We start from the raw sequence: 25866 nt of genomic DNA, 5'->3' as shown, positions 1-25866 counted from the left end.
ACGGAAATACCATTGCCTGCCATATTGCTTGGAAGTTTGCAAAGTTAAAGGACTTGTGAACTGGTAAGAATATCTTTTCATTTGTTTCTCGCACGGCCGGAGTAGATAAGCTACACTTAGTAATTTGTTTAATCAAGCATGACTTGGCCTATTGACGCGTAACAATGAATGGGTCCTACAGCGCGCACGCGCACATGCTCGCGTGAAATCTCAAGCAGACGATGCGAGCTTGTTGCTGACGGCGACAGACCACAGAGGTCGCGTCGTACTTTGTTTATGAGAGATACTGACAAAGTATTAGCAGTATACCAAACGCTCCAGTAAAAGTCGTTTTATATTGTAACACATATTGGAGTGCTGGGTACGGTACGAGGTCGTGTATGGCTGACACAAATGATCGCGATTCTGTCAATGTCACTTGACGAGAGATGTTTGTTTATTTTGGGGGGGGGGGGGGACCTCTCTTGCCATTGTTTTGATATGTGCATGAAGTTATTCAAGCCTCTTGCCTTACTAGGCCTTCGTGTAGATCTTAAGCTTCATTTCAGACACGATTTGCTCTTTTTAAGATTGACTGGGAGGTGTGTATTGAGGGCATATTTGAAGTTTATTCGTCTACATAGAAACTTTATATTGGGTTTCTGCTGGTATGGTATTATGACTTATATTTGTTTGGATCACACTATGAAGCTCTATAATAAGCAGAAGAGATGTTAAGCTTGCACTTAGTATGTTTAAATATGATCAAACTTCAATACTTAATATATCAATTCATAACAAATTTTACATCAACACAGCGATAGAAACTAACTGTTTTAGTCCACAAGTCCTTATAATGATAACATATATAGCAAAACCCTTAATAATGGCAAATTTCTACCAGTCCTTAGGATACCTTAACTATTTGTTACTTTGGCAAGGACTAGAATCTACAGGACTAGTGCCAATTTCTAATGATGCAACATAGAAATGTTACTTAAAAATGAAAGTTCCATAATGGCGTTGGGTAACCTCATCAGTGACATCCATCAGGGACACATTTCATCAAACATGTTGACACTTGTATGAGGGTCCTGATGGGTGGGTCCCATAAGCAGTAAGCAGTAAAATTTAGGGTACTTTTTCATTAAGCAGTAGTTTTTCTTCTTTTTCAATAAAATCGTCGCTAAAAATTCCTAAATGTGGCCATGGAGGGACATGGGACTTTTAATTCTGCTTTCGTTTCATCCTGACTATTCATATTTTTAATACCTGGTAAAATTTCAAATCGCTAAACATTCTAGACTGGTCCCCTGCGTCAGTTGCGCAGCCTGCTTTCTGTGGCGAAGCATTTGGTTCTTGAAGACAGACTGTTTTTGACTATTTTAATCATTTTACGATAAGCAGTTAATTATTTATCTACGTTAAGCAGTTATTTTTTGGTATTTTACGATAAGCATTTACGATAAAAAAAGATTAATTTTACGTTTATGATAGTGTTTGAAGGGTGTTTTACGTTAAGCATTAAAACCCATCAGGACCCTCATGTATGTTTCATTAACTTTGGAAACTAAAAGATGACATTTACTTACAATACCTGCCTAAGTTTAAGAGGTATACCTCACTCAAACATAGTATGCTGACTCAGAGCAAGCCAGTCCTTGTGTCATCCCTTTATTGCTGAGCTCCAGACAGGGTAACAAGTACCATCTTTTAACCTGTTTAGGTGTGATACAGTCGAGGATCAAACCACCTAACTCCCTTCCACTTTCTGGGCAGACACTCTATCCACCTGACCACAAAGGCAATCGAATACTCTTTAAGAAATATATGTGAGATGGTATCCTTTTGTAATTATCTGTCACCCTGTCACTGTACCAGTCTGTGACATCAGCATCTAGTCCAAAACCTGAGTCAAGTAAAATTCAGTTTGGTCTAGTAATTTTGGCTAATAACAGTGTTTAATACTGCCCAAAATTTGTCAGTGATCCAAAGGACATGCAAGCACATAAAAAAGCCACTGGTCCTGTTGTTATCTACTAGGCACAATGGTGCTGACCACAAAAGGTTGTCATAGATATTTTATCATGTTTATACACCAAGTGAGCATGTGTAATTAGAATAAGAAACGAGGGCAGAAGGTTACCACTGTACCTACCACACAGGGAGGTTAAGGCTGCTTGTTTTGCTTGGATTTTCGACTCGATCTATTGCTGATTTAAAAAGTCACACAAACTTAGATTACTTTGTTCGTCCCAAAAATACCACTAGACAAGTGTTTATTTAATTTTACTTGCCCCTAAGGAGTGAGTGAGTATTGTTTTATGTTGCTTTTAGCAATATCCCAGCATTGTACCCATGTGGGGAATCGAACCTAGGTCTTCGGCATGTAAAGATTCATCTTCCCGAGGCTAGGGAGTTTACTGTAAAAGTCCAGTTTCCACCCTTAACATACTAGGCTGGAATTATGGAGTTATTTTTTGGCTGGATTATGAGTCTATGCATAGTCCAATCAAAGTCATGAAACGAAATTGTCATCTGGTTCCTAAACAACATGGATTTCAATGTGCAGATTTCTGTTGTCTGCATGTGTACCGTTAACTGGGTGTCGACAGATATTTTTCAAATCTTTTAATGTTTTTAGTCAAGGTCATCAAACAACCATCTTTTAGAAATACGTATGATCCCACAGAATAAGTTATTTTGCTTTACCTAATGATGAATTTATATGATATTCTATCACATATGTATGAGGAAGTTTCAAACCTTTTCTTCTTAATAATGCTTCATGATTTGTATTTTTTTGGTCGTGAAAGTTTCAAACCTTTTCTTCTTACTAATATTAATGCTTCATGACTTATAATTTTAGTCATGAAACTAGCAGGTTCGCCATGTTCTGTATTCTAATAACTATTACATCTTGAGTTCAATAGTAACATCTTGAGTGAATATTAATTACTGTCTCACCTGTGACCTATACACAAACTTTGGCAGATACCAGAAATATCGCTTTGACATATCTAGAATGTCTGTGTCAGTGGTTTATGATTAATATTCATAGTGCAAGCAAAGATCTATTTGTTCACACAGGGTCAATGAAGATGTATAATCCTGGATTACTTGAAGTCAAGAGGGACAGCTGCTTGTAGGTCTTGTATATCAAGAAACAACCTGTCAGTGAGAGAGGGGCAGCACTACTCGCTCGCTTGTCAGAGTGCCACATATCGGTGGAGAACCAATTTTATCTTGTTTTATCTGATACTTACAATCTTCATGGTTTTGATCTAGGAATGCCATTTACAAAGTGAAAGAGTGCGTGTGGTGATTAACCGTTAGAAAACAAGAATGTGATTCCAATAGCTGCCAGTGTCAGCTATATTCCAGCTATTTCACTATAATGCTCTGTATATATTTAAGCCTGGACTTGTCCAACCAGTGACTAAAAGCATGAGCAAATGTCCATGCCATCAGGGTATGATGTGACTAGGTCTGTAACAATTCACCGATACCTACAATATCATCGATAATTAGGTTCACACGATACTTGAGTCATCAGTGTGTCAGATCACGATACTTTATAAATAGAACAGAAACCAATAGAGTTACCTCCCATAATGGCAGAAGTAGCATCGTGCCAACTGTAGACATGGCAGATTAGAGAACGTGCTGGCTGAGGAGGCTCCGACCAACTGTTACATTTAATAAGCATCCCTTCATTTAGAATTGTTTTTATCATGTGGCTTTCTTTGTTAAAGTTTTTGAGATAACAATAAATTTAGGTATGAAGAAAGAGCTGTATTTCAGTGATTTCATCATTTCTTACTATTTGATGTGATGTATCGTGATACCAGTAGTATCGTCAATCCATATCGTATCAAATTGTATCGCCAGATACCAGGTGATACTCAGCTCTAGATGTGACACAATCAGCCGAGCCAGGGCCCATGTTCCACAAAGCGAACGTAGTGCTATGACTGTTGTAAGCTAATGTTAAAATATGGGAGTTACGATCACCTTAGCGTTACGATCGCTTTGTGGAACGGGGCCCTGACCACCGAATCCTCTTTTGTCCACTCTAGTGACAAGCTTGGGACACTAGGGACTCATCTTCTCAGCGTTAGAAATTGGCACTAGTCCTTTAGTCCTTGCAAAACTGCCCAATTGTTAATGTATCATAAGGACTAGTAGAAATTTGCCATTTTTAAGGGTTTAGCTATATGTTATCATTATAAGGACTAGTAGACTAAAACAGTTAGTTTCTACCGCTGCTTCTCCCAGAATAAAGAGAATCTTTTCTTAGTTCCACTTGGCCTTTGGATATGTGAACTTGTATTTTGGTTCAAGTTGAAGTAGCCTTGCTCCAAGGCTGTCCTGAAAGAACAGTCCATGGATGTGTAGTAATTCTACCCTCCAAATAGGCAAGTCTAGATATGTGGACAGTACAAAGGACTCCAGTCTCTTATAGGAACAACTTGTTCTTATTATTTACATAATCTAGAACTTATGATTTAAAATTATCTTAGAGACTTGTGCAAGTCTAAGGTTGAAGGACAAGAGCACAATATTTATTTTTAAAATGGGGGCCAATGAACAAAATTATTGAAAGTCTCTTTCTCACCAATCGGCCTCAAATGTTCAGTGGCTATGTGGACAAAAGTTGGAGCAAGCAAATAAATCACTGAATCATAATCAAGGCTGATATCACTGAGAGTGCCAGTTAAGCAGTAATTAGTGAGAGACCCATTAGCAAGGTGGAAATATCAACATCAATGAACACAACACATTTAATGCTGAAACAGTGTGGAACTTGCATATTGCAGGCTTTGAAGGGTGAAAGACAGCTTGGTGATTACATAATTAGCCCAGAAGGGTTAAGGTGTGATATGATTATTTATGAGCTGGGGATTTATCTAGGATTGCAGACTAAATGCCCTTGATGGGCAATTTGGGGACCTTTTTTATATTTTGTTCTCAACTGGGATTTTTTATAGTTTTTATTTTCATTGTTTCCGAGGTATTTACCATGGTACTTGAATGCTGTGGTCAGTGTTGTAATGTAACATTTTTAGTCCTTACAGAATCTTCCTTATTGTCCCTGTTGTCAGTGAAACACAAGACACCTCTTCAAAGCCTACACATTAATAATAACAGTTTTAATATGAATTTGCTGCAGACATGAGGCTGATTATCGGCCCCTTAGCATAATTAGATGAATCACAGAACGATACATATCTCAGTTGTATGGGGGGGGGGCACGGGTGGCCCAGTCGTATAAGGCGTGCAGAGTTGCGTCCCTTGGGCACGCCAGAAACCTATGATTGTGGGTTCGAATCCCGGTTCGCCCCGATTATGTTTCTAGGTTTGTCAGCACCATACCCGTGCTCGTAGGTTTCACCGAAGTGGTAAACATCTGAGACCTGCATCACTTTGAACTTTACTCCCACATTGAGCTGACACGCCGCGATATAACTGGAAAACTCACTCACTCACTCAATTGTAAGGTTTTGAGGTGATACATAAAATAGATACATAAAAATTGACTCCTTTGAAGGATCTAAAAAGAAGGAATATTTAATAATTGGGATCAATCATCTTCTTGCGACAAAGGTACCAACTGACTTTATAAAAGTCCCGTTTCCAAACTGGACTTTCATAAAGTCAGTTAACACCTTTGCCGCGGGAAGAAGGGGTTCTATTATAATAAGCTCCATTTTACATCTCAACCTTTATGATATGTACATTTGTACCATTTTGTATCCACACAGTATGTCTTGATACACTGGCACAAAATATTGCGATGTACCAGGCCTTTAGTGGATCTTTACACACACCCCTACCAGAAAAGAATCTTTCACATCAGGCAAACAAGTACGGCTCGCAAGTTAATTCCGATGTCTGCACCAGTTTGTGTGGAAACTGGCCCTGGTCACTAATTCAGTCTCAAGAAATCTCAAACTCTCTAGACATGTTTGAGGACTTCTACAGTTCAATTAAAAGGTATCTTCAAGTAGGTAACAGCAAACTTTGTATGAACCAGGGACATTTTGAGCTTGTTTATTTCCGCAATTTTCACCTTTAAGAACAATTCTGTCAAGCTAGTGGCAGCAATAAGTTCAGAAGCAACATTCAACTGGCATGGAAGGGAAATAAAACCCCTAGCCACAATTATTTACAGTCAATAAGTGTTCCCTCTGCCATAAACAAATATTGTGAAAACCCAATCTCGGTTGACTTGAAAGTTTGAAATAAAGAATGAATAAATGTTTAATTTTCATTCAACAATGATTTGATTTTTTTTATCAATAATTTTTTAATTGTCACTCAACATTTCCATAGTAACTAATGAACCCAAACATGTCAAATTCAGGTACATGTATAAGTTAACAATGTCTGTTATCATTTGTTTATGGTTAAAAAAATATCTTCAATTTGATTTACAAAGACTTATTATTCACAGTGTTATTTCACTTATATGTCGTAGAAATTACAAGTGATATTCATGTGTAGGTCACTTAAATGTTTCTATTTCATTGTAAGCCAGCTTCTATGATCATTTAGTACAGTAATAAAAATTTCTCAGTTGGTTGCAATGGCTAACTGAACATATATGTACCAAGTACATGCTATATCCTGATTAGGTCATAAATACGGTGTTTCTACATACTATTCCCAGTAGCCCACAAGATAAAGTCAACATTGACTGGCGTAGGCCAACTGAGGTGGCGGAGGCGATGGTCGTGATTGGCTAATAGCCAGCTGGTATATATAAGATGTATATATGCCGGTTGGGGAGCTATACTGGGCACTGCTGGCGAGTTGCTAGATACTGTGTAGTTCATTGTGAACACTGGCTATTAGCATAGGATACAGATTTTTGTTGTTGAGAAGGAATACCTTGTGTTTCTGCCTGCTTCCTAAGCACTGGTAAGCCGGTTTCATTTACATGTTTTATGTTGTTAAGATACATTCAGTTAGTCGTGATCTCACCAAACTTACACCAGGTGGAGCTTCATTGTTTCATGTGTTCACGGAGTTGGAGTTTTTAGTCTGCTAGTCCTTATAATGATAACTTATAACAAAACGTTTAAATTGACAAGGGCTAGTGCCAGTTTCTAATGCTGCATTTATTGAAGTCATGTCTTTATGTGGGACAAAAGGATTATTTACTGTTGACTGGTGTTAAATGATATTAAATCTGTCTGACTCATAGATCTGATGCATTTGTGTTTAACAATGCAGGCAAAACATTTGTTTGAGACTTTAGATACATAGCTATTTGTACCATGTATGTATGACGTGTACATATACAGGGTTCACTCCAGGAAATTTCTGACATGGGCCCTTTATGTGAAAATTTTCAATTTTCAAGAGGATCGCACAATGTTAAAACGCCCCATTGCATTTGAAAATGAGGGCCTTTTTTCAAATTTAGGGGCTAAAAGCACAAGGCCCCACCCTAGAATTATCCCTTCATATATTGTATGAAACAAGCTGGACAGCTGGGTATTTGTTTTTATATTGTATTTTTGTGTATGCTATTTAAAGCCTGTTCATGGGACCACTAGCTTGAAAGCAGGGTTTCAGATTGGTCTGTCTTCTGGAACATCAACTGATTGTCATCCAATATGTCCTAAAGATATTTTTCAAATTTGGTAATGATATAGAAGAATGTCCTATTGCTATCTGTCTCCAGCAAAATCACTGCCGAGGACTTGTGAAAACTGATACATAGCTCATAACTAGCCCATAACATTTCACTCCCCATTTAAATACCAAAATGTATAACCTACTGTTTTGAGATACATAAGTATGTCTGTAACGTTTGCTTTGAAAAGTTGTTTTTGGGCAAGTACCTAAAATCACTGTGTATATGTACTTGTATACAAGGGGCGTGGGGTAGCCCCTAATGGACTATTATTATGGTGTTTAACACTAACACTGGTCCGCTGGTCCGAGTCTAGTATATTTCCTTAAGGACCAGGGCGGTGGGGTAGCATAGTGGTTAAAGCGTTTGCTCATCTCGCCGAAGACCTGGGTTCACATGCATAATGGATACAATGTTTGAAGCTCATTTCTGGTGTCCCCTGCTTTGATATTGCTGGAGTATTTTTTAAGAGCGGCGTAAAACCATTCTCACTCATACTCACTTGTGTCTAAAATTATCAAATCACTTTATCAGATGAAATCAAATCATTGGTTAGAAATGAAATGCTTTATCACTATTCTGACGGTATTTGCCTGAAAGGGCCTACATTATCACATTGTGGAGAATCTGGTTATGATAACACATTTCTTCCCACCCAAAGATGTTTAACTTGAACATGAAGCAGATTGCTTTTGGTGAATGGATTATGATTACCAAGAGCATCCATGAAATTTGCACTAGTCCCCTCTCAGACTGCCCAATAGTTAAGGTGTCATGAGGACCAGTAGAAATCTGTCATTTTTAAGGTTTTGCGATATGTTATCATTATAAGGACTAGTGGACTAAAATATTAGTTTCTACTGCTGTTCAAGGTGAAAAATTATGTATCTGTCTGTAGATCATTTTCAAATTCCATGACAACATTGTTGTTGTAACAAATGTTACATTTTGGATAACACTTTCTTAGTAAAGTACAGATTCTCATACTTTTCGGGGTTGAGTCCCATCCAGGATTTGAATCCCGGATGGGACTCAACCCCCAAAAGTATGAGAATCTGTACTTTACTAAGAAAGTGTTATCCCAAACATAACATTTGTTACATTTGACCATTATGTATTCATAACATTGTTGGACACATGAATATCCGGGGTAGAATAGGTCTTCAGCAATGCCAACCCATGCTTGCCATTAAAGGCGACAATGCTTGTCGTAAGAGGCGACTAACAGGATCAGGTGGTCAGGCTCGCTGACTTGGTTGAAGCATGTCATCGATCCAAATTGCGTGGATCGATGCACATGATATCAATCTCTGGATTGTCTGGTCCAGGCTCGATTATTTACAGACCGCAGTCATATAGCTGGAATATTGCTGAGTGCGGTGTAAAACAACAAACCAATAATCATAACATTGTTGATAATTAGCAGTGATTGCATCAGCTACCCTACATCACAACCGACATAGATATCCTTGAGAAACATGCAGACCCCCCCCCCAGTGATATACATGCAGGTGGAGAATGATACATGTGAATAGGTCTTTCTTATCACGATGACACAGCCTTAGGGTGAAATACACTCTATCATGGTGATACTTCCTCCTTATTCCAGCTGAATTCTCATTACTTGTATTAATTAGCCTGTGAGAGCCTGGATTAGCACAGCGCTGTGGTAATGGCCCATCGTAGTCCATTAGGAGATTAGCCTGGTGTATGTTGGTTCGTGGCTACAGATATACTCACTCGTAGGAGAGCTTTCTTCGTATGTTTAGAGGCTTACTGCTGGCAGGGTAAGTATTTCTGGTACTTGGTACTATTAGTGATATATTTGGTATCATCTGGAGTGGATATTTTAGGTCTGTTCTATTTGCAGTGTTTGTAGGCAGTGTTAGACATGACCACCAGTCCTGTAGTCCTTCCAAATTGCCCAATAGTTAAGGTATCATAAGGACTAGTAGAAATGTCTCATTTTGAAGGGTTTTGCTATATGCTGGTGGACAATAAATGTTAGTTTCTTATCTATGTCAGTCTGTGTCAAAAACTAGCCCGAACTTCGTTATTGTTAGCTTCGCTTACTGGACTGAACAGAAGTTTATTAGACTCTGGCTTTAGACTAGGAATAGGAAGTAAAATCACAGACTGAGGACTTGTTGTTTTCTCCCCAAATCTTGTTGTTTTGTGTGAACAATTCGTCTAACATGAGCTGTGGACTAGTTGGATATGATATTTTTTCCACATTGACTCACAAGGTCACTTACTTTGGAATCCTAGATAAATCCCTGGGGATACATATCTTGATGTTAGAGTTGGGTACCATGTGAAATCTGAAGTAAACTTGATATGTTAAGAAAATGACCCGTGAAGATCTGGGGAAGAATAAGGTCTTCAGCAACCCATGATTGTTGTAAGAGGCGACTTAATGGGATCGGGTGGTCAGCCTCGCTGACTTGGTTGATGTGTGTCATCGTATTTCAATTGTGTGGATCGATGCTCATATCGATCACTGGACTGTCTGGTCCAGACTCGATTATTTACAGACCGCCGTCATATAGCTTGAATAGTGCTGAGTGTGGCATTAAACAAACAAACAAATACAAAATAGAAAACATTTCATCATGGGCTACTGTTCATTTCCTTTGACGATGATCATCATGGGAGGAAATGAATCATGGTAGCCAATCTAATACATATTTAGTAGATTTGTGTCAATTAATGAGACAGTGGAAACTGTTAGTGGACATATATGAAGACACCATCAAGTTTGATTTAATCCAAATTAGTCAAAAGCATCGAGATCAAAGTCATTAGGTGACCAGAGACCCAAGGTGAGGTGAAATGGGGTTTCACGTGTGTGTCCGAACTAATGCCAGTTTTATAGTGTTAGCCCTCTGAGATACCATGCCACGGCTAAACATTTATACCCCACTCAGACACAGTATACTGATTCCGAGCCGACCAGTTCTTGTTTTGGCCCCTTAATGATGAACACCAGGCAGGGTAACAACAAGTACCATCTTTACCCTCTTTTGGTATGACGCGGCCGGGGATAGAACCCCGGACCTCCCGCTCCGGCACTAGTGATAATACCCTTAGAAACAATTCAGACTGCTGATTAGTTGATTTGAGGAAGTTGATAATATTAGCATTTTATCCAGGGATTGAAATTCCTTGTATTTAAGTGCCAATGACACAGGTAGAATGAGTTCCACAGGACTGGAGGGCACACTTAGAAATTACATTTTTGACAACCAGAGATTTGTCTTGGATTTTAATTAACCAGCTTGGCAGACAAATTGGAAAAAAAATATCTTAATAACTAGCTGAGCTTACTAGACCGATCAGAATTTTACATGACTCGGCTTCAGACTAGAGGGTAAAGTCACAGACTGATGATAGTCACAAATATTTATGGTGGATCAAAAGTACTCGTCTATTTGACACACTTTAATTCCAAAAGGCACACCTAAACATCTTTATATACCCTGTGCCACGCCTGAAAGAGAACAATGTTTCTATGCTTGCTAGTTGTTACTACAAATCCCTGCACATGAATCTTCCCACAAGTCTAAGAGTATGTTTTTGTACTGCTTGGAATGAGAATCTATTGCCAAGCTTTGGACCTCAACTGAACTGCTTGCTGAAATATGGGTTATTAAGCCTAATGTGGCTTAATCCAGGAAGTCATTCGGTCACTGAAGCCTCATGCCTTTAGGTATTGTTCTGGAAGAGAGCGAGAATCTTCATATTACAACATTAGGCTTATACTGAGGACCAATTGACTTTCATCCCTAGTGAGCACTGTTAAGTTTTAATGAGGGAAGTAAACCCAGGGATACACCTAAACCTGGAACACAAGCCTGGATAGTGATAACATATCGGAGTGTTAAGTCCAGACCAGTGTTTGAAATATACAAAGTTTCCAGGCAGCCATCAGGACCCATAGATTTAAGAAGTAGACTGACATTTAGTCTCTAAATGAACTATTTTACCAAAGAAAACAGTTGTCAACTTATAGATTCTTTATTTTCAGATACTGATACTGCAGTAATCTAGGCTTGCATGGCTGTAGTGGATGTATTTGTTTCAGGATCTGTATGGCAGACTTACTTAAGAAGCTGCAGGCCCTGACTAAACCCTTCAGGCCCTCTGTTAAAAAACTAGCTTTATGTGACAAATACATTGACACGTCAAGTTATTTCAGACCCATATAGATTTGAAGCTAAGGGCCCGCCTCAAGGTCTACCTGCCACAGGTGCATAATGCTACAGCCATCTGCATAATGCTACCCCTGCTACCCCGGCCATATGACACAGTTGAACCAATCAACTCACCTCGAAAGGGTGCATGGGAATCACGCATGCACGAATACGGTGTTAGCGTTGGGCGTCTCAACGTGCGTGATTCCTGTGCACCCTTTCGAGTTGAGTTGATTGGTTCAACTGTGTCATATGGCCCTGTGACGCAGGGGTAGCATTATGCAGATGGCTGTTTCAATGAATGCACGTTCCACCCGTGACGAACAGGTCTGGTTGTTGATGAAATATAGTGATAGCTAAATAGACAGATTTTTTATTCATGCACCGATTGTCTTTAAATGTAATATCCAGTTATGTATGACTGTTTAATAATCTCATAGCAACTTTGATTGGAGTAGGTCCGATAGTTTTTCAGATATTGTAGTAAACGTCGGTACCTTAAATTTCCTTCCAGACTATACAAACCACTATCATCAAGAAGCTGGGAACTCTACTAGCCCTTAGGATACCTTTAACATAAAACAAACTGACTCAGACAGAGAGCTAGTGCTTAGTTTTATCTCTGTAATCCCTGTAAGTATGCATCGCAGATGAATCTTGTATGGTTGAGTTTTATCACGCTTGGATTTGGGTGGAGATTGTAAAATATGCATTGTGAGTATTGTCTGAATCACAATGACCTATCATGAAACAGACAAGAATAGCTCCATGCTGTCGACACATGGGGCAGGATCACGCCTACGTCAGTGTGTACGGTGAGGTCATAAGTCAACACGAGGGGTCAGAGGTAACATCCAAGCATGACTTGGGATATCACCAGAGCCACCCTCTGCGAAGCATCTCGACTGGGGGCGGGACATCGCGACTGGGGGCACAATATGACTCATTCCAGTGGAAACACAATAAACATTAACGGATATTTAGAACAATCAAATTTGACATTTGAAGGTTCCATTGAAGAGCTGTTCGTGTTTGTTGACACTGAGCCATGGGATGCGCCGATGTATCTAACACATGTAGTTGGAATCGGCATAACAAGCATCACCCCATTTGTTTAATAAATAGGGAAGATTTGTCTTTGTTTCTTCTACAAAATAAGATGTAACTATTGCATAACAGGCTTTCATTAATATTACCAGGTAATGCAGGGATAGACTAGGCTGCTAGTCTGTTAGTTCAAGACAAGTAAAAGTCTAGAGATGCTAGTTTTGACCCACTTGTCCAAGATACGCTAAGTACGAGTTCGATAACTGATGGTGTCTACTCCTGTAATGTTTTCTGGTAGTTAGGTAGGACCAGGGGCAACAAAAAAACGAAAGGAAGGTTTGGCTGGGCACCTACATCAGAGTGAGATTTCACAACTTAATGTCACAAATAGCTCACTTTTTTTGTTCTTTGATGTATTCTTGGTATAAAAGGAGACGGAAATTTCACCTTGATTTTGGAGTGATGAGACGTGATTAATATATGTTGTAGTCTATTTGTTGAACTCCGAGCAAGTGGTGATTGTATGTCCGTATTACAATTTCAGTTCCGTATGTCTTTTGTTTTGACAACCTCGATGTTTGAACGAGTCAGGTCCTGATTAATGTATGTTGTAGTTTTTTTGGTCGAATTCCAAGCAAATGGTAATTATCTGTCTGAATCTCAAATTCAGTTTTGTATGTATTCTGTTTGATGACAAAAAGCATAAAGAGATAATTTGATTACTTGCATTTGCAAAGTTTATTGTTGTTTCATTACAGGGTTAGAAACTCAGGGGGTCATATCATCCTTGAGGAATGCTGTTATAGTATTTTTATCCTCGGTCTACCCAAGTCGGGCTCTTAAATTTCATGTTTATTTTGAACATTTGGGATGTTGCACTCTGCCTCTGTAGACTGTATTCCAGTCGTCCCTTGACAGACACACTCGAAACAACTCTGTCAATACTGCAGTTTGTTTTGCTCCAGTGACACTAATTTAATCACCTAGCAGTGAGTTAACTACCCTTTTTTTAATTCCATGTGTGAAGGTGCATAACCATCGTATCATCCCCCTGAGATATAACCTGCAACAGTTTTGTATGGAATTTTTCAGCCAGACAAAATTTGTATCAATGCTGAGCCTTTCGCACATTATATTTCTACATGTCACATTCCCTTGAGATTGAAGTGGCATCATGCTTGTTTGAAATTTTTCAGCCAAACAAAATATGTATCTATTCTGAACATTCTAATATTGCACTTCATGTTTTGTTTGTTTCCACGACAACAAATATGAACTACTTTGTGGAAGCAGGCTAATATAAGACAACTTGGGAACAATATTACTCCAAAATAGTTCCATGTGTACGATGCATGGTGACATTTCAAGCGTGTGTTGACAATCTAGCTCATTCAAATCATGGGCACGTTTTTTTAGTGGACAGAGGTCAAGGAGCTGGTTGTCAGGCCCATTGTGCCAGGGTTGAATGTTTGCTGGGGCAGTGCTCAACTCCAGTTTTGGAGTATGATTGCTCAACTTGGCTTTGTGCTGAAGTCTCCTGTTATAGGCAGAGAAATACAGGGTTCACTCTAGGAATTTTCTGACATGGGTCCTTTATATGAAAATTTCAAATATTCCAAAGGTATACTCACTTGCCCATACAGCACAATGTTAAGATGTCCCATTGTATTTGAAAATGTGGGCCTTTTATTCAAATTTAGGGGCTAAAAGCAAAGGCCCCAACCTAGAATTATCCCTGGAAATACCATGTGCCGACTTGTCATGGTAGACTGTTTGACAAGTACATTATTCCATTTTAATTGTCTGTGGACCTGAGTTACAAATTCTTTTGAAACCAAATTGGAGTTTTAATGCACACTAGTATTCAGTGTTCAAGATTAAGTATTAATGGTCACTGTGTCTCATGTGTTGGAAATGAAACATGATTTCATCCTCGTGTTAAAAATTCATAAAAACATGAAGTGAATGGTCCTAGTCATTGCCTAAATGTTTAACGTTAAATACTTAGGTTCAACATGTTCAAATACAATCGGAGAAGCCCTCAAGATTCACAGGCCCCAAGTTTTCGAAAACTGGGTCCGTTTTCATAACGCTAATGTCAAAAAATAATGATAAGTAAGGCAGAGTTAGAACTCAAGGCTAGTATCATTTCCTGTGGACTAGTACAAATTTCCCAATTTCTGCATTGTTTTTACATTACAAGAGCATTTTTCTTGATTGGGAAAATTATCCAACCTAACTGTTTGTTTGTTTATGTGTTGTTTAACGCCGCACTCAGCAATATTCCAGCTATATAACGGCAGTCTGTAAATAAGCGAGTCTGAACCAGACAATCCAGTGATTGACATCATGAGCAATTGGGATATGATGACATGCATCAACCAAGTCAGCAGGCCTGACCCGATGCCATTAGTCGCCTCTTACGACAAGCATACATTCTAAGATCAGTTGTTAAAATGTCTATTTGATACAGGAAATGAGTTTTGATATTGCTCCGTTGTCATACAGCCAGTCTGGCCTCCACCTGTTCCATGTGCAGCAGGATATATAAACTCATTACACATCTTAACCTCTTCACCTGAACATGGGATCGTTTACAGTGGCTGGTGTAGACAGATGGTGTGTACATGTTGAACTGTATACTGAGTATAACGTAAACTTGCCAGGATGCTTTGATGGGAATCTTGCTGCAAGGCTTTATTCACAGCACAGAGTGAGCAGCGGTAGAAACTAACAGTTTCAGTCCACTAGTCCTTATAATGATAACATATAGCAAAACCCCCTAAAAATGGCAAATTTCTACTAGTCCTTATGATACTTTTACTATTGGGCAGTTTGGCAAGGACTACAGGACTAGTGCCAATTTCTAACCCTGGTGAGCGAGTTGGGTTAGCTAGGCATTGAACAGTATTCCAGTTATATCATAGCATGTCACCAGGATGTGGGAGGAAAGCCTGAAGTAATGCAGGTCTCTGATGTTTACCACTTTGGTGAAATCCATGAGCATGGGTATTGTGCTGACAAACCTAGAAATATAATCAGGATGGACCAGGATTCAAACTCAGGATCACAGGTCTCTGGCATGTCCAAGGGACGCAACTCTGCACAGTGAATTGCAGAGCCTCAGATGACTGAGATACCTGTTCCTCTCACACCCTCGGATAGTAACATACTGTAGATAATCTTTTTGTGCTTGACTACACTGCTTGTGTTCTGTGGCATAGAATGATGAATTATGTATGATGCAGTTTGTGCCAAAACCTTTTGACACTACCAGCCCGAACGTGGCCTTCTACATCATTTTCAGTAGAAGTTAGTGTTATCATTCAGCGATAGAAACTAACATTTTTTGTCCACAAGTCCTTCTAATGATAACATATAGCAAAACCCTTCAAAATGGCAAATTTCTTCTAGTCCTGATACCTGAACTATTGGGCACTTTAGGACTACTGCCAATTTCTATGGGTGTCATTTATGTGGGACCCATGAAGATCTGGGTAGAATAGGTCTTCAGCTTGTCGACTATGCTTGTTGTAAGAGGCGACTAACGGGATCGGGTAAGGAGGCTTGCTGACTTGCATGTCATTGTATCCCAAATGCATGGATCGATGCTCATAGTGTCAATCACCGGATTGTCTTGTCCAGATTCGATAATTTACAGACCGCCATCTTATAGCTGGAATATTGCTGAGTGCGGCGTTAAACAAGAAACAAACAAACATTTATGTGGACTATAGCGGAGTCAGTTGACAAGACCCAACAGAACGCTACAAGAGTGATGATGCATGCTGGGGCCTTGAACATCCCAAAGCTGATTACCCCAAACGTGCCCTTTAGATTGTATTTAGTGACAGTCAGCTGATAGTGTACAGTAATGCTTGGAGTAATGTGATGATAGGTAGAAGCATGCCAGTGGATAATGGAGGGATTCCAGCAGGCTTAGCAGTCCACTGTAGGGACGAGAGTAGACTATGTCCCGAGGACACATCAGCTCTAAGCTGCTGTGAGTCGGACCCTACCAGGAAGTACATAGTGGTTGCATCGGCTTGACAGGGAAATATTTGGAAGATTTGTTCACATTGTGAAATTTGCTACGGACATGTTGCTCTCATAAGTATGTCTTGTGGAAGATAGTCTTCCGTGTTATTTTTTTACTTCTTCTTTATACGCTATTGTGTTAATCATGGTTTAACGATGTGAAAACTTTTTTAGTCATTGCATGCTTGGAAGATGACTCTCGAGATGGGATGGAAATATGACCTTAACTTTCGGTTAAGGTCAGATGCGTTTCAGGAGGGCTGGCAATCGAGAAATTATGTGTGCGCGTGCTGTTGAACATGGCTGACTGCACGATCACATGCGCTTGCTCGCGGTGAAGTCTGGGAGGTCGTTCGCCTAGTAATCCAAGATGGCGTTGCACTTTATACAAATGTTTTTTCTTTGACCGGAATGGAAAGAATGATCTAGATCAGACCTTCCAAAAGTTTCATTGCAATCTCAATATATTGACCCGGGTAGAGAGCAGGTCTTCAGCAACCCATGTTTTACGAAACGTAACAAGGCAACTTTTCTTGTCATAAAAGGTGCAGAGCTCCAGATAACTTTTTGAACAATTGAGTTTTTACTCAAATTGTTCTATTTTAATTGGGTTATGACATTTTTTCATTGGGTAACCAATATTTTTTCACTCATCTAGTCATCACACTATTGGGTTTTTCCCAAAATAAGTTAACATTTTGAGATTTAAAAAAAATAAATAATTGGTTTCGGAAACCGAAAAAGCTTCATTGGGTACATGTATTTACACATGCTGTTTTTATACACTTCAATTTTTCATTTAATGCGTTTCTGTATGCAAGTTAATTGAAAGTAATGGGGTTTGGATCATATTTGGGGGGTATTTTCCGCAAATACACATCTTATCTGTTGCTCTGATGGCGACTAACGGGATTGGGTGGTTGGTTGATGCATGTCATTGTATCCCAATTGTGTAGATCGATGCTCATGATGTCAATCACTGGATTGTCTGGTCCAGACTCGATTATTTACAGACCGCCGTCATCTAGCTTGAATATTGCTGAGTCGTGCATTAAAACAACAAACAAACAAACAAATATTTTCAATATTAACAATAAACACTTTGTTATCATGAAACATCAATCTATGAACTCTTCATACTTGTGATGAAATTAAATGTCTGGATAGGGTTGTTTTGATCCCCGGTGACACCACTTTTGATGCTGTGTCTTGAGAGCAAGTCTGGCCTTTTGTTCAGGAAGGAATTGTCTCGTGATCACAGCCCTCCTGAACACGCCTGTTACACATTCAGTCCGCAAGTTTAGCCACTGGTTTGACGCACGAGTTTGGTAAAATTGTGATTGGTCTTGTAAGCAAAGCGAATAAAAATAGTCGATTCCCTAACACTAGAATCTACTGAAGTTTAGACTAGTAGACATAAATGATTTGGCTCAGACTGCACATTGGAGACAACCATGTAAATAAATTACTGCGATATGCTAATAATAGAGCCGAACCACGATCTCACTCACTCCTACAAGGAAATTAGCATTGACTTTTAGATCATGATAGTTACACAGTCCTGCTTTTTGTTATGCAATGCCAGATGTTATATTTATAGAATGTGTTTTTTTTTCAGTTATTGAGAGTGACAAAGCAAAAGCGATTACAAGGAGGTAGAGAAAAACAAGATGAGTGCGAAGAAAGTGTCCCTGCCGTCCAATCATGTGGAACTCTATGTCAAGTCAGGCTGGGATGGACAGAGCTACGGCGCCTGTCCCTTTTGCCAACGTTTCTACATGATCCTTGACCTTAAAGCTCAAGAAGGGACCTTGACCTACAAGGTCATCACGGTAAACCCAGCACGACCCACTGCTGATGTTAAGAGCTATGCTCACAAGCTCCCTGTCCTCAAACATGGAGATGAGGTGATTATGGATTCGGACGAAATGGTGCAGTACATCGACGACAACTTCCCCTATCCAGATTTACGGTACTCCAACAGAAAGGCCCATACCGTCTGCTTGGATGTATTCTCCAAGTTTAACTTCTTTATCAAGAATGTCAGCCACACATCGGAACCTTTGCTGAAGGAGCTTCACCAAATCGACAGTTTCATGAAGTCTGCTGGAACTAAATTTTTGTGTAGCGATGAACTTACTCATTTGGATTGTCTTATGCTACCAAAACTCCACCACGCACGAGTTGCATCCCAAGCCTTCAAAGATTTCGAAATCCCATCGAATATGACAGGATTGTTGCATTTGCTGAGGAATGCCTACTCCAACGAAACGTTCCGCAAGACGTGCCCCTCCGATCAGGAAATTGTACACCATTGGAGTACCAAAAGGGAGACAACTCCTCTTCCTAAGTCCAAGCAGCGATTCTACATGTTAGAAGGATCCCCCGTGTACTCTATGGATTTAGGCCAGGCCAATGGGCAAGTGTTTTAGATACATTTACACTGCTAACACACTGGATGCCATGACTTGCCTGGGCCTCTGCTCCAGACCTCTGTGCCTGCTGGCCAGATTCCTGCATGTGACACAGCTTGACTGTTACTATGGTTACTAAGTATTATACTCCCAGCATGCAGTGGGTTTCCTGTCTTGTGATTTGAAGTTTTAAGACTCTTAGTCATAACCTTTGACCTCACTTGAAGTCATAATATCAGTTATGTTGTAATTTTTGTGAATTTTTATAACAAGCTCATTTTTCATAGAATCAAAATTGACCGTACCATTACCCATCCTTGCTTTGTGTTCGTCTTCGCATGTGTAGAAGATAGTTGTGTAGTAGTAGTCGGTCCTAGATAGATCTTTGACAGAGACAGATTGAATTCCTTACTTCATTTTCTTTTGCCTGTACTGTGAAGTTTAAGAGGGTAGGAATACCAGCATGGCTATCATCGGAGTATCAGCTTCTTGTATTGATAGTCCCAGCCAAGTTTCATATGTCATGTCACTTAGGGTTAGAAGTAATTCTTTTTTGTTCAATTGTCTGCAAAAATGATCTGCTACAGAGTTGCCATCTACCAAATGGTGAAAGGTGGTAGTCCACAAGGAAATGTCACTAGTCCTGCTACAGAGGTGCCATCTACCTAATGGTAAAGTGGTAGTCCACAAAGAAATGTCACTAGTCCTGCTACAGAGTTGCCATCTACCTAATGGTGAAAGTGGTAGTCCACAAGGAAATGTCACTAGTCCTGCTACAGAGTTGCCATCTACCAAATGGTGAAAGGTGGTAGTCCACAAGGAAATGTCACTAGTCCTGCTACAGAGGTGCCATCTACCTAATGGTAAAGTGGTAGTCCACAAAGAAATGTCACTAGTCCTGCTACAGAGTTGCCATCTACCTAATGGTGAAAGGTGGTAGTCCACAAGGAAATGTCACTAGTCCTGCTACAGAGGTGCCATCTACCTAATGGTGAAAGGTGGTAGTCCACAAGGAAATGTCACTAGTCCTGCTACAGAGGTGCCATCTACCTTATGGTAAAGTGGTAGTCCACAAGGAAATGTCACTAGTCCTGCTACAGAGGTGCCATCTACCTAATGGTGAAAGGTGGTAGTCCACAAGGAAATGTCACTAGTCCTCCCTGAATTGTACTAGTCTCAGGCTACCTGATTTATGTTAATTTTCAAACTCTGCTTACTGACATAAATAATACCTATACACATAAATAATACCTATACACAAGTATGTTATGTGATATGAAAAGATTAATATACACCTTTCTGAGAGTATAACATTCGTTTGTTAATGGGTTCTCAAAAAAGCTGTATTGACCTGGATTTTGTATGCAATATATTGCCATGCTTTAACCTGTATTGTGATTCACATTGCAATGTATTGGTAATTTACATTTTCATGAGTTAATCAGTTATACCAGTGTAGATGTCAGATACCATTAGTCAGTGTCCCTCACTATATTTTCTTTTGAGTGACTAAATGTACGATAAAGAGATTAAAGAATAAAAACAAAACAAGAAATATTTGGTACAATGCTGAAATCATCTGCCATTTTGTATCCCAGCAACGATCAAGGGAGATAATACGGTCACATGGTAGCGCCAGCTGTGACACCTTCGCTATACTCTTGGTGTAGAGAGCTCTGCGAATGTGCTATCGCTGTGAGGAACTTGATAGTCGCGATGTGTACACGCTAATTGATATAATGATCATCAGAGGCAAGTTGTATCAGAAAAATACTATTTTCCATCTCCATATCGATTAGGAACACATAAATATACTTATTTATGTTTGCCCCAATATATTGCTACTTTTACAGACATATGGCAATGCGTATTGCTGAAGATTTGCACCACAATGTACCGGTGTACCAGTAATACGGCACACCCTTAGTTCTCAAGTCATTGTTGAAGGTTGACTTCTCATGTTTAGTATTGTGGCCAAGATACATAATACGCTGTTCCCATTAAGCCTGACAGTGAAGAGATTCTTGTCGTAATTCTTACGTAGCAGCGATAGAAAGTGGCACTAGTCCTGTAGTCCTTGCCAAACTGCCAATAGTTAAGGTGACATAAGGACTCTTAGAAATTTGCCATTTTTAAAGGTTTTGCTACATGTTATCATTATGGTGAGTTTCTATCACTGTGTTAAAGTTAAAGATGTAAGGGGTCTCTAGATTCAAATACCATAGCAGAGGATCTGAAGGACCACAAGACCCCTGCTTAGTTTGAACACTGTGTGTGGTAGCTTTGTTGTCATGTTGTATTTCATTGTCATGATTGTCTTTTCTGACGGGGCCAGATAGAAGTGAGGTTGTGGTTCCAGTTGATCTTGGTTTCAGTAAGGGTATAAGTCTGCTTTTTCCTTTCTTTTGAAAATAATCCCCTGAACTTGTTGGGGAAGTAGTGTAAACCTAAGTAAGCTTAGGTTGGTGTATTTTCACGTGTGATGGTTTTCTATCACAACAGCAGTGTCGCCAGAGACCACATAATAGATGTTATATGGTCTCTGGTAGCGCTAATATAATGTTTGTGTTTATCGTGTCATTGGAACCACATCATTCCTCTAGGCTTGTTTGACACTTAGACCTAGCTCTCTGTTTCTGGACCTCTTTCTACATTATCTGCAATGACCACTGAGGCATGTTAGATGTTGGAATTGCTGTACTTAAATACATGTTTGTAGTTAGATTGTTACCAGATTTTGCATAGTTTTGATCAAATTCTACATAGATATGTAGACAGTAAACTGTTGCAGTTGTAGGGAAATGTTTGCTGTTTTCTTAAAGAACATGCAGATTTTTCATATTTGTCTTTTTATTTTGTAAATAATGTAAGTTTCAGCAATGAGATTACAATGTTTGTGTTTGTTGCATTTTTCAGGAATGGTTGTACAGTTCTGTAGTTGTCCCATCCAGTCACACATTGTTAGATCCAGTCACACATTGTCAAACCAAGTCACAGATTGTCCCATCCTGTTCCTTGTGTTATGGTGCGTGTGGAACTTATGGCACTGTCGCAAGTTTGACTTATCCTTGACGCTGTCGATAGTCCATCCACCCAGAGAGCTCTAAGAGTCTTTGAGCATCTTTTTAGATTATTGAATCTTTTTAAATAAATATATATATACGACAAGGGCAGGGAAATCAAAACAACTGTCATAAGCATCATGATTTGTCTTGATGAAAGGAAATCAGTAGTTTGGAAAGACCATATCTAGATCTCATTTTACATGCTCTTGATAACAGTATGAATTTTAAAAAGGAGACTTTTCTGGCCTGAACATTCTACTTAGCCCTTAATGATTATCTTGATTATGAGAAACAGAAGTTTTTCTCACTTTCTTTTTAACAAGCCAACGACTTAAATATATTAATATCCATTGTCAAAGATCAGCTAAAGATAATTGCACTTGTTATAACTTATGTCCAGATGACGATGGGCAGAGTTCCAATTTTGATTAAATATGTTTGTATGAATTTAGTCGTCAAGTGCCAAAGTTGCCGATGTTGGCGCCATTGTTTGTTTGTTTATCCAATGTATGTAGTGTTGTTGTATGTAGAGCTAGACAAGCAGTGTTATCCAATGTATGTAGTGTTGTATGTAGAGCTAGACAAGCAGTATTATCTGAGTACAGTACTAGTGTAGTACCTACCGTTTTCTATGTCAGCTTCTCCTGTGTTATGATATGCAGTGCTTCAGAACATGCTGACACTTTGTCTTTGTTTCTTAACGACGCAGAAAGGGGTACCGTATTTGACGTAATAAGTTCCAGGGGGCTCTCAAAACTAGAAATAGGGGGTTGCTGATTGATTTCGATCAATGTCAACCTTAGGCTGCGGTGAATTAATAGTTAGATTTTCATCCACATATTTCAACATTGTGATTAAGGAAGCTTTTTATTTTTATGATGTGTTTTCAATGACAAACTATTTATGTGGACACTAACTGTAAAAGATTTTTTTCAGCATGAACGTTTAGTTGGACAATTTGTATGGTGTATGTTACAGGTAACACGTTGTGACTCATCATCTGTAGAGATGTGGGGACCTTAAATGATGCTAAGTGCTGGGATGAAAATCTAATAATTCACTTTTTGAGGGTGTATATTCAGATTTATACCCCTGTGTGTCCAGTGACGCTGGAGGTGTGTAGTGAAGAGCCTCTGTTGGTCCTGCTCCTCTCCTTAATGTTCTGTGTGTCTCACGTGAGGTTATGTTCTGTGTGTCTTCATCATCCAAGCATGGTGGACAGCTTTGTTTTGACTATCACTTGATGTACAAGAAGTCCAGTAAAGTTTAAGCCGTCCATGATTTTGACTTTACCCAAAATCCTTTGTGCCTTTCCCTCGTTGCCTGTAGTCCCAACTCACCGGCATTACTGATGGTTGTCATAAAGACAGTCTTGGTATTTCACTGAAATGTTAAGAAATATGAAATCCCTGTGTAAATAAATGAATGCTGTTATTATGATTGATTTATTTGGGATGGCTTGTTGAAAGTATTGGATCCAATTTTACCTGCTTGTCATGTGAAAAAAGAAATGTTTAATTTTCGCAGCTGACTTATTTATAATTAAGAGCTAAATAGATTGATTGGAATACTTCTGGGCCTAGTAATGTTATGTTTCAAATATTTTGGCTTGAAACTCACATCCCCCATCAATGATTGTTGTTTTTACGGCTTGGGTTTCTCGGGGTCAAAGCCCTCGACCTAAGTCTGTGGGAGATGCCCACCTGTGACATTCATCTTCTTGAAGACACACCTGGGACAATGTGCAGCTCTGTTTACGATACATTTCATTGTAAAATGTCAATGACAAAATCAGTTCCAATATTTATTTTCTGAGAAAACATGTTTCTTTTGGTTTACAAAGTGACAGTAAGAGGATCAATGGTCAAGCTCGCTGACTTGGTTGATGCATGTCATCGTATCTCAATTGCATGAATCGATGCTCATGATGTCAATCACTGGATTGTCTGGTTTAGACAGACCTCCGTCATATAGCTGGAATATTGCTGTGTGCAGCGTTAAACAACAAACAAACAAATACAAAGTGACATACTCATTGACGTACGGATGCAGAAACTAATTGTCTGAAGTCTTCTGTCACTGTTACCATGGCAAAAGGTATTTGATTACCAAATTTCCAGCAGGTATCAGTAGTGTAATAGGCATTTATCAAAGTGAAATCCATATCAAGTGTAGATGTTTCCAAAACATACAAGTGTGGTATGGTTTAACTGAAAATAAAAAAGGTGTGATGCTGAACCTTTTTACAGGTGTGTATTTAGGAACATTATTATAACACTAGTCCCAGTTACTAACGCTGCAATCTATACTCACTATTACAGGTAACTATTCCTTTAGTCAATCGAGAAAAGCTTTGAGAACAAGCATAAAATACTCTCAACTATAGCCCTGAAAACATAGCTGTTGTAGACATTGTCTGCAGTGGATTGTGGAATATTTACTCAGGCAAATTATTTTGCTTCTGTTTCTAATATTAGCTGTTATTTCTTGGCTTTTTTTATGACAAGGCAGAATTGTTTTTTTCTTTTAAATTGAACGGTTTGGTAAAATACTCAGATTATTTGATATTTATCTTTCTGAAGATGGCATGCTTTAGATAGGGAAGTTTGTGCTTGCTGACAACAAACTCATTTTTTGTAGAATTTCATTGCTTAATCTGTACCAAAATGTATGTGACCTGATATGTACATGTATTAAATCTCGAAATTGCTTTCATAGTTGTTTAAGTTCAATAGAAAATAGAAAGTGAAAGTAGTTGTCAAGTAGTTGTTAAGGAAATAGGATCACTGTTTGTAGTCAGAGTGACCTGAACTGGGTGTCATCACGTCAGTAGTGAATTGGTTATAATGTAATGTCGCATCAGCAATATCTCCGCCATATTGCAGTCTGACTCCAGGATAATCATGTCTCCCCACCAAAGTAGCAATGATATTGACTGACGAACAATGTACAGCTTGACATTGCTCTAGCCCCTAGGATGCCTGTATAAACATTAGACAAACTGTCCCCGACTAACACAGCGTGTATTTCCAGCGATAATTAGTACCATTGAGTTTAGCCCTTGACTTGACCAACTGTAGGTGTGATTGACGGAGAGCTACTTCTACACCTTGGTTATGTGGGGGGGTGGCCCAGTCATTTAAGGCGCCATGATTTGCTGTTCAGAGTTGCGTCCCTTGGGCACGCCTGAAATCTATGATTGCGGGTTCAAATCCCTGTTCGCCCCGATTATGTTTCTAGGTGTGTCAGCTTCATACCTGTGCTCGTGGGTTTCACCAAAGTGGTTAACGTCTGAGACCTGCATCACTTCGGGCTTTCCTCCCACATTAAACTGACACACCGTGATATAACTGGAATACTGTTAAAAGCGATGATAAACTCAACACTCACTCACTCAGAATGTGGACAGAGAGTATTTTCCTAACAAACACTTACATGTCACATGAGAAGCTGTTTGTTTTACTGGCTAGCAACTTGAACCACTC

General features: G+C 39.2%; 1 protein-coding gene across 3 annotated transcripts; it reads left to right on the top strand.

Annotated features, from left to right (window-relative positions):
* On the top strand, positions 1-25628 carry LOC124116472 (chloride intracellular channel protein 1-like). Of its 3 annotated transcripts, none has more exons than XM_046477817.2 (3): positions 1-63; positions 18521-19321; positions 22233-25628. In XM_046477817.2, exons 2-3 carry the CDS (start codon positions 18573-18575, stop codon positions 22252-22254), a joined length of 771 nt encoding a protein of 256 aa, XP_046333773.1. In that variant the 5' UTR covers positions 1-63; positions 18521-18572; the 3' UTR covers positions 22255-25628. The 3 variants fall into 3 exon arrangements, with proteins under 3 accessions (XP_046333773.1, XP_046333772.1, XP_046333774.1); XM_046477816.2 differs by lacking the exon at positions 1-63 and adding an exon at positions 6841-6903; XM_046477818.2 differs by lacking the exon at positions 1-63 and adding an exon at positions 9281-9411.
* Positions 25629-25866: the final 238 nt, after the last annotated feature.

This window comes from Haliotis rufescens, unplaced genomic scaffold (genome assembly GCF_023055435.1).
Source record: "Haliotis rufescens isolate VD_foot unplaced genomic scaffold, xgHalRufe1.0.p SCAF_42, whole genome shotgun sequence".
NCBI classification, from domain to species: Eukaryota; Metazoa; Mollusca; class Gastropoda; order Lepetellida; family Haliotidae; genus Haliotis; species Haliotis rufescens.
This window is presented reverse-complemented; position numbering and strand designations above follow the sequence as displayed.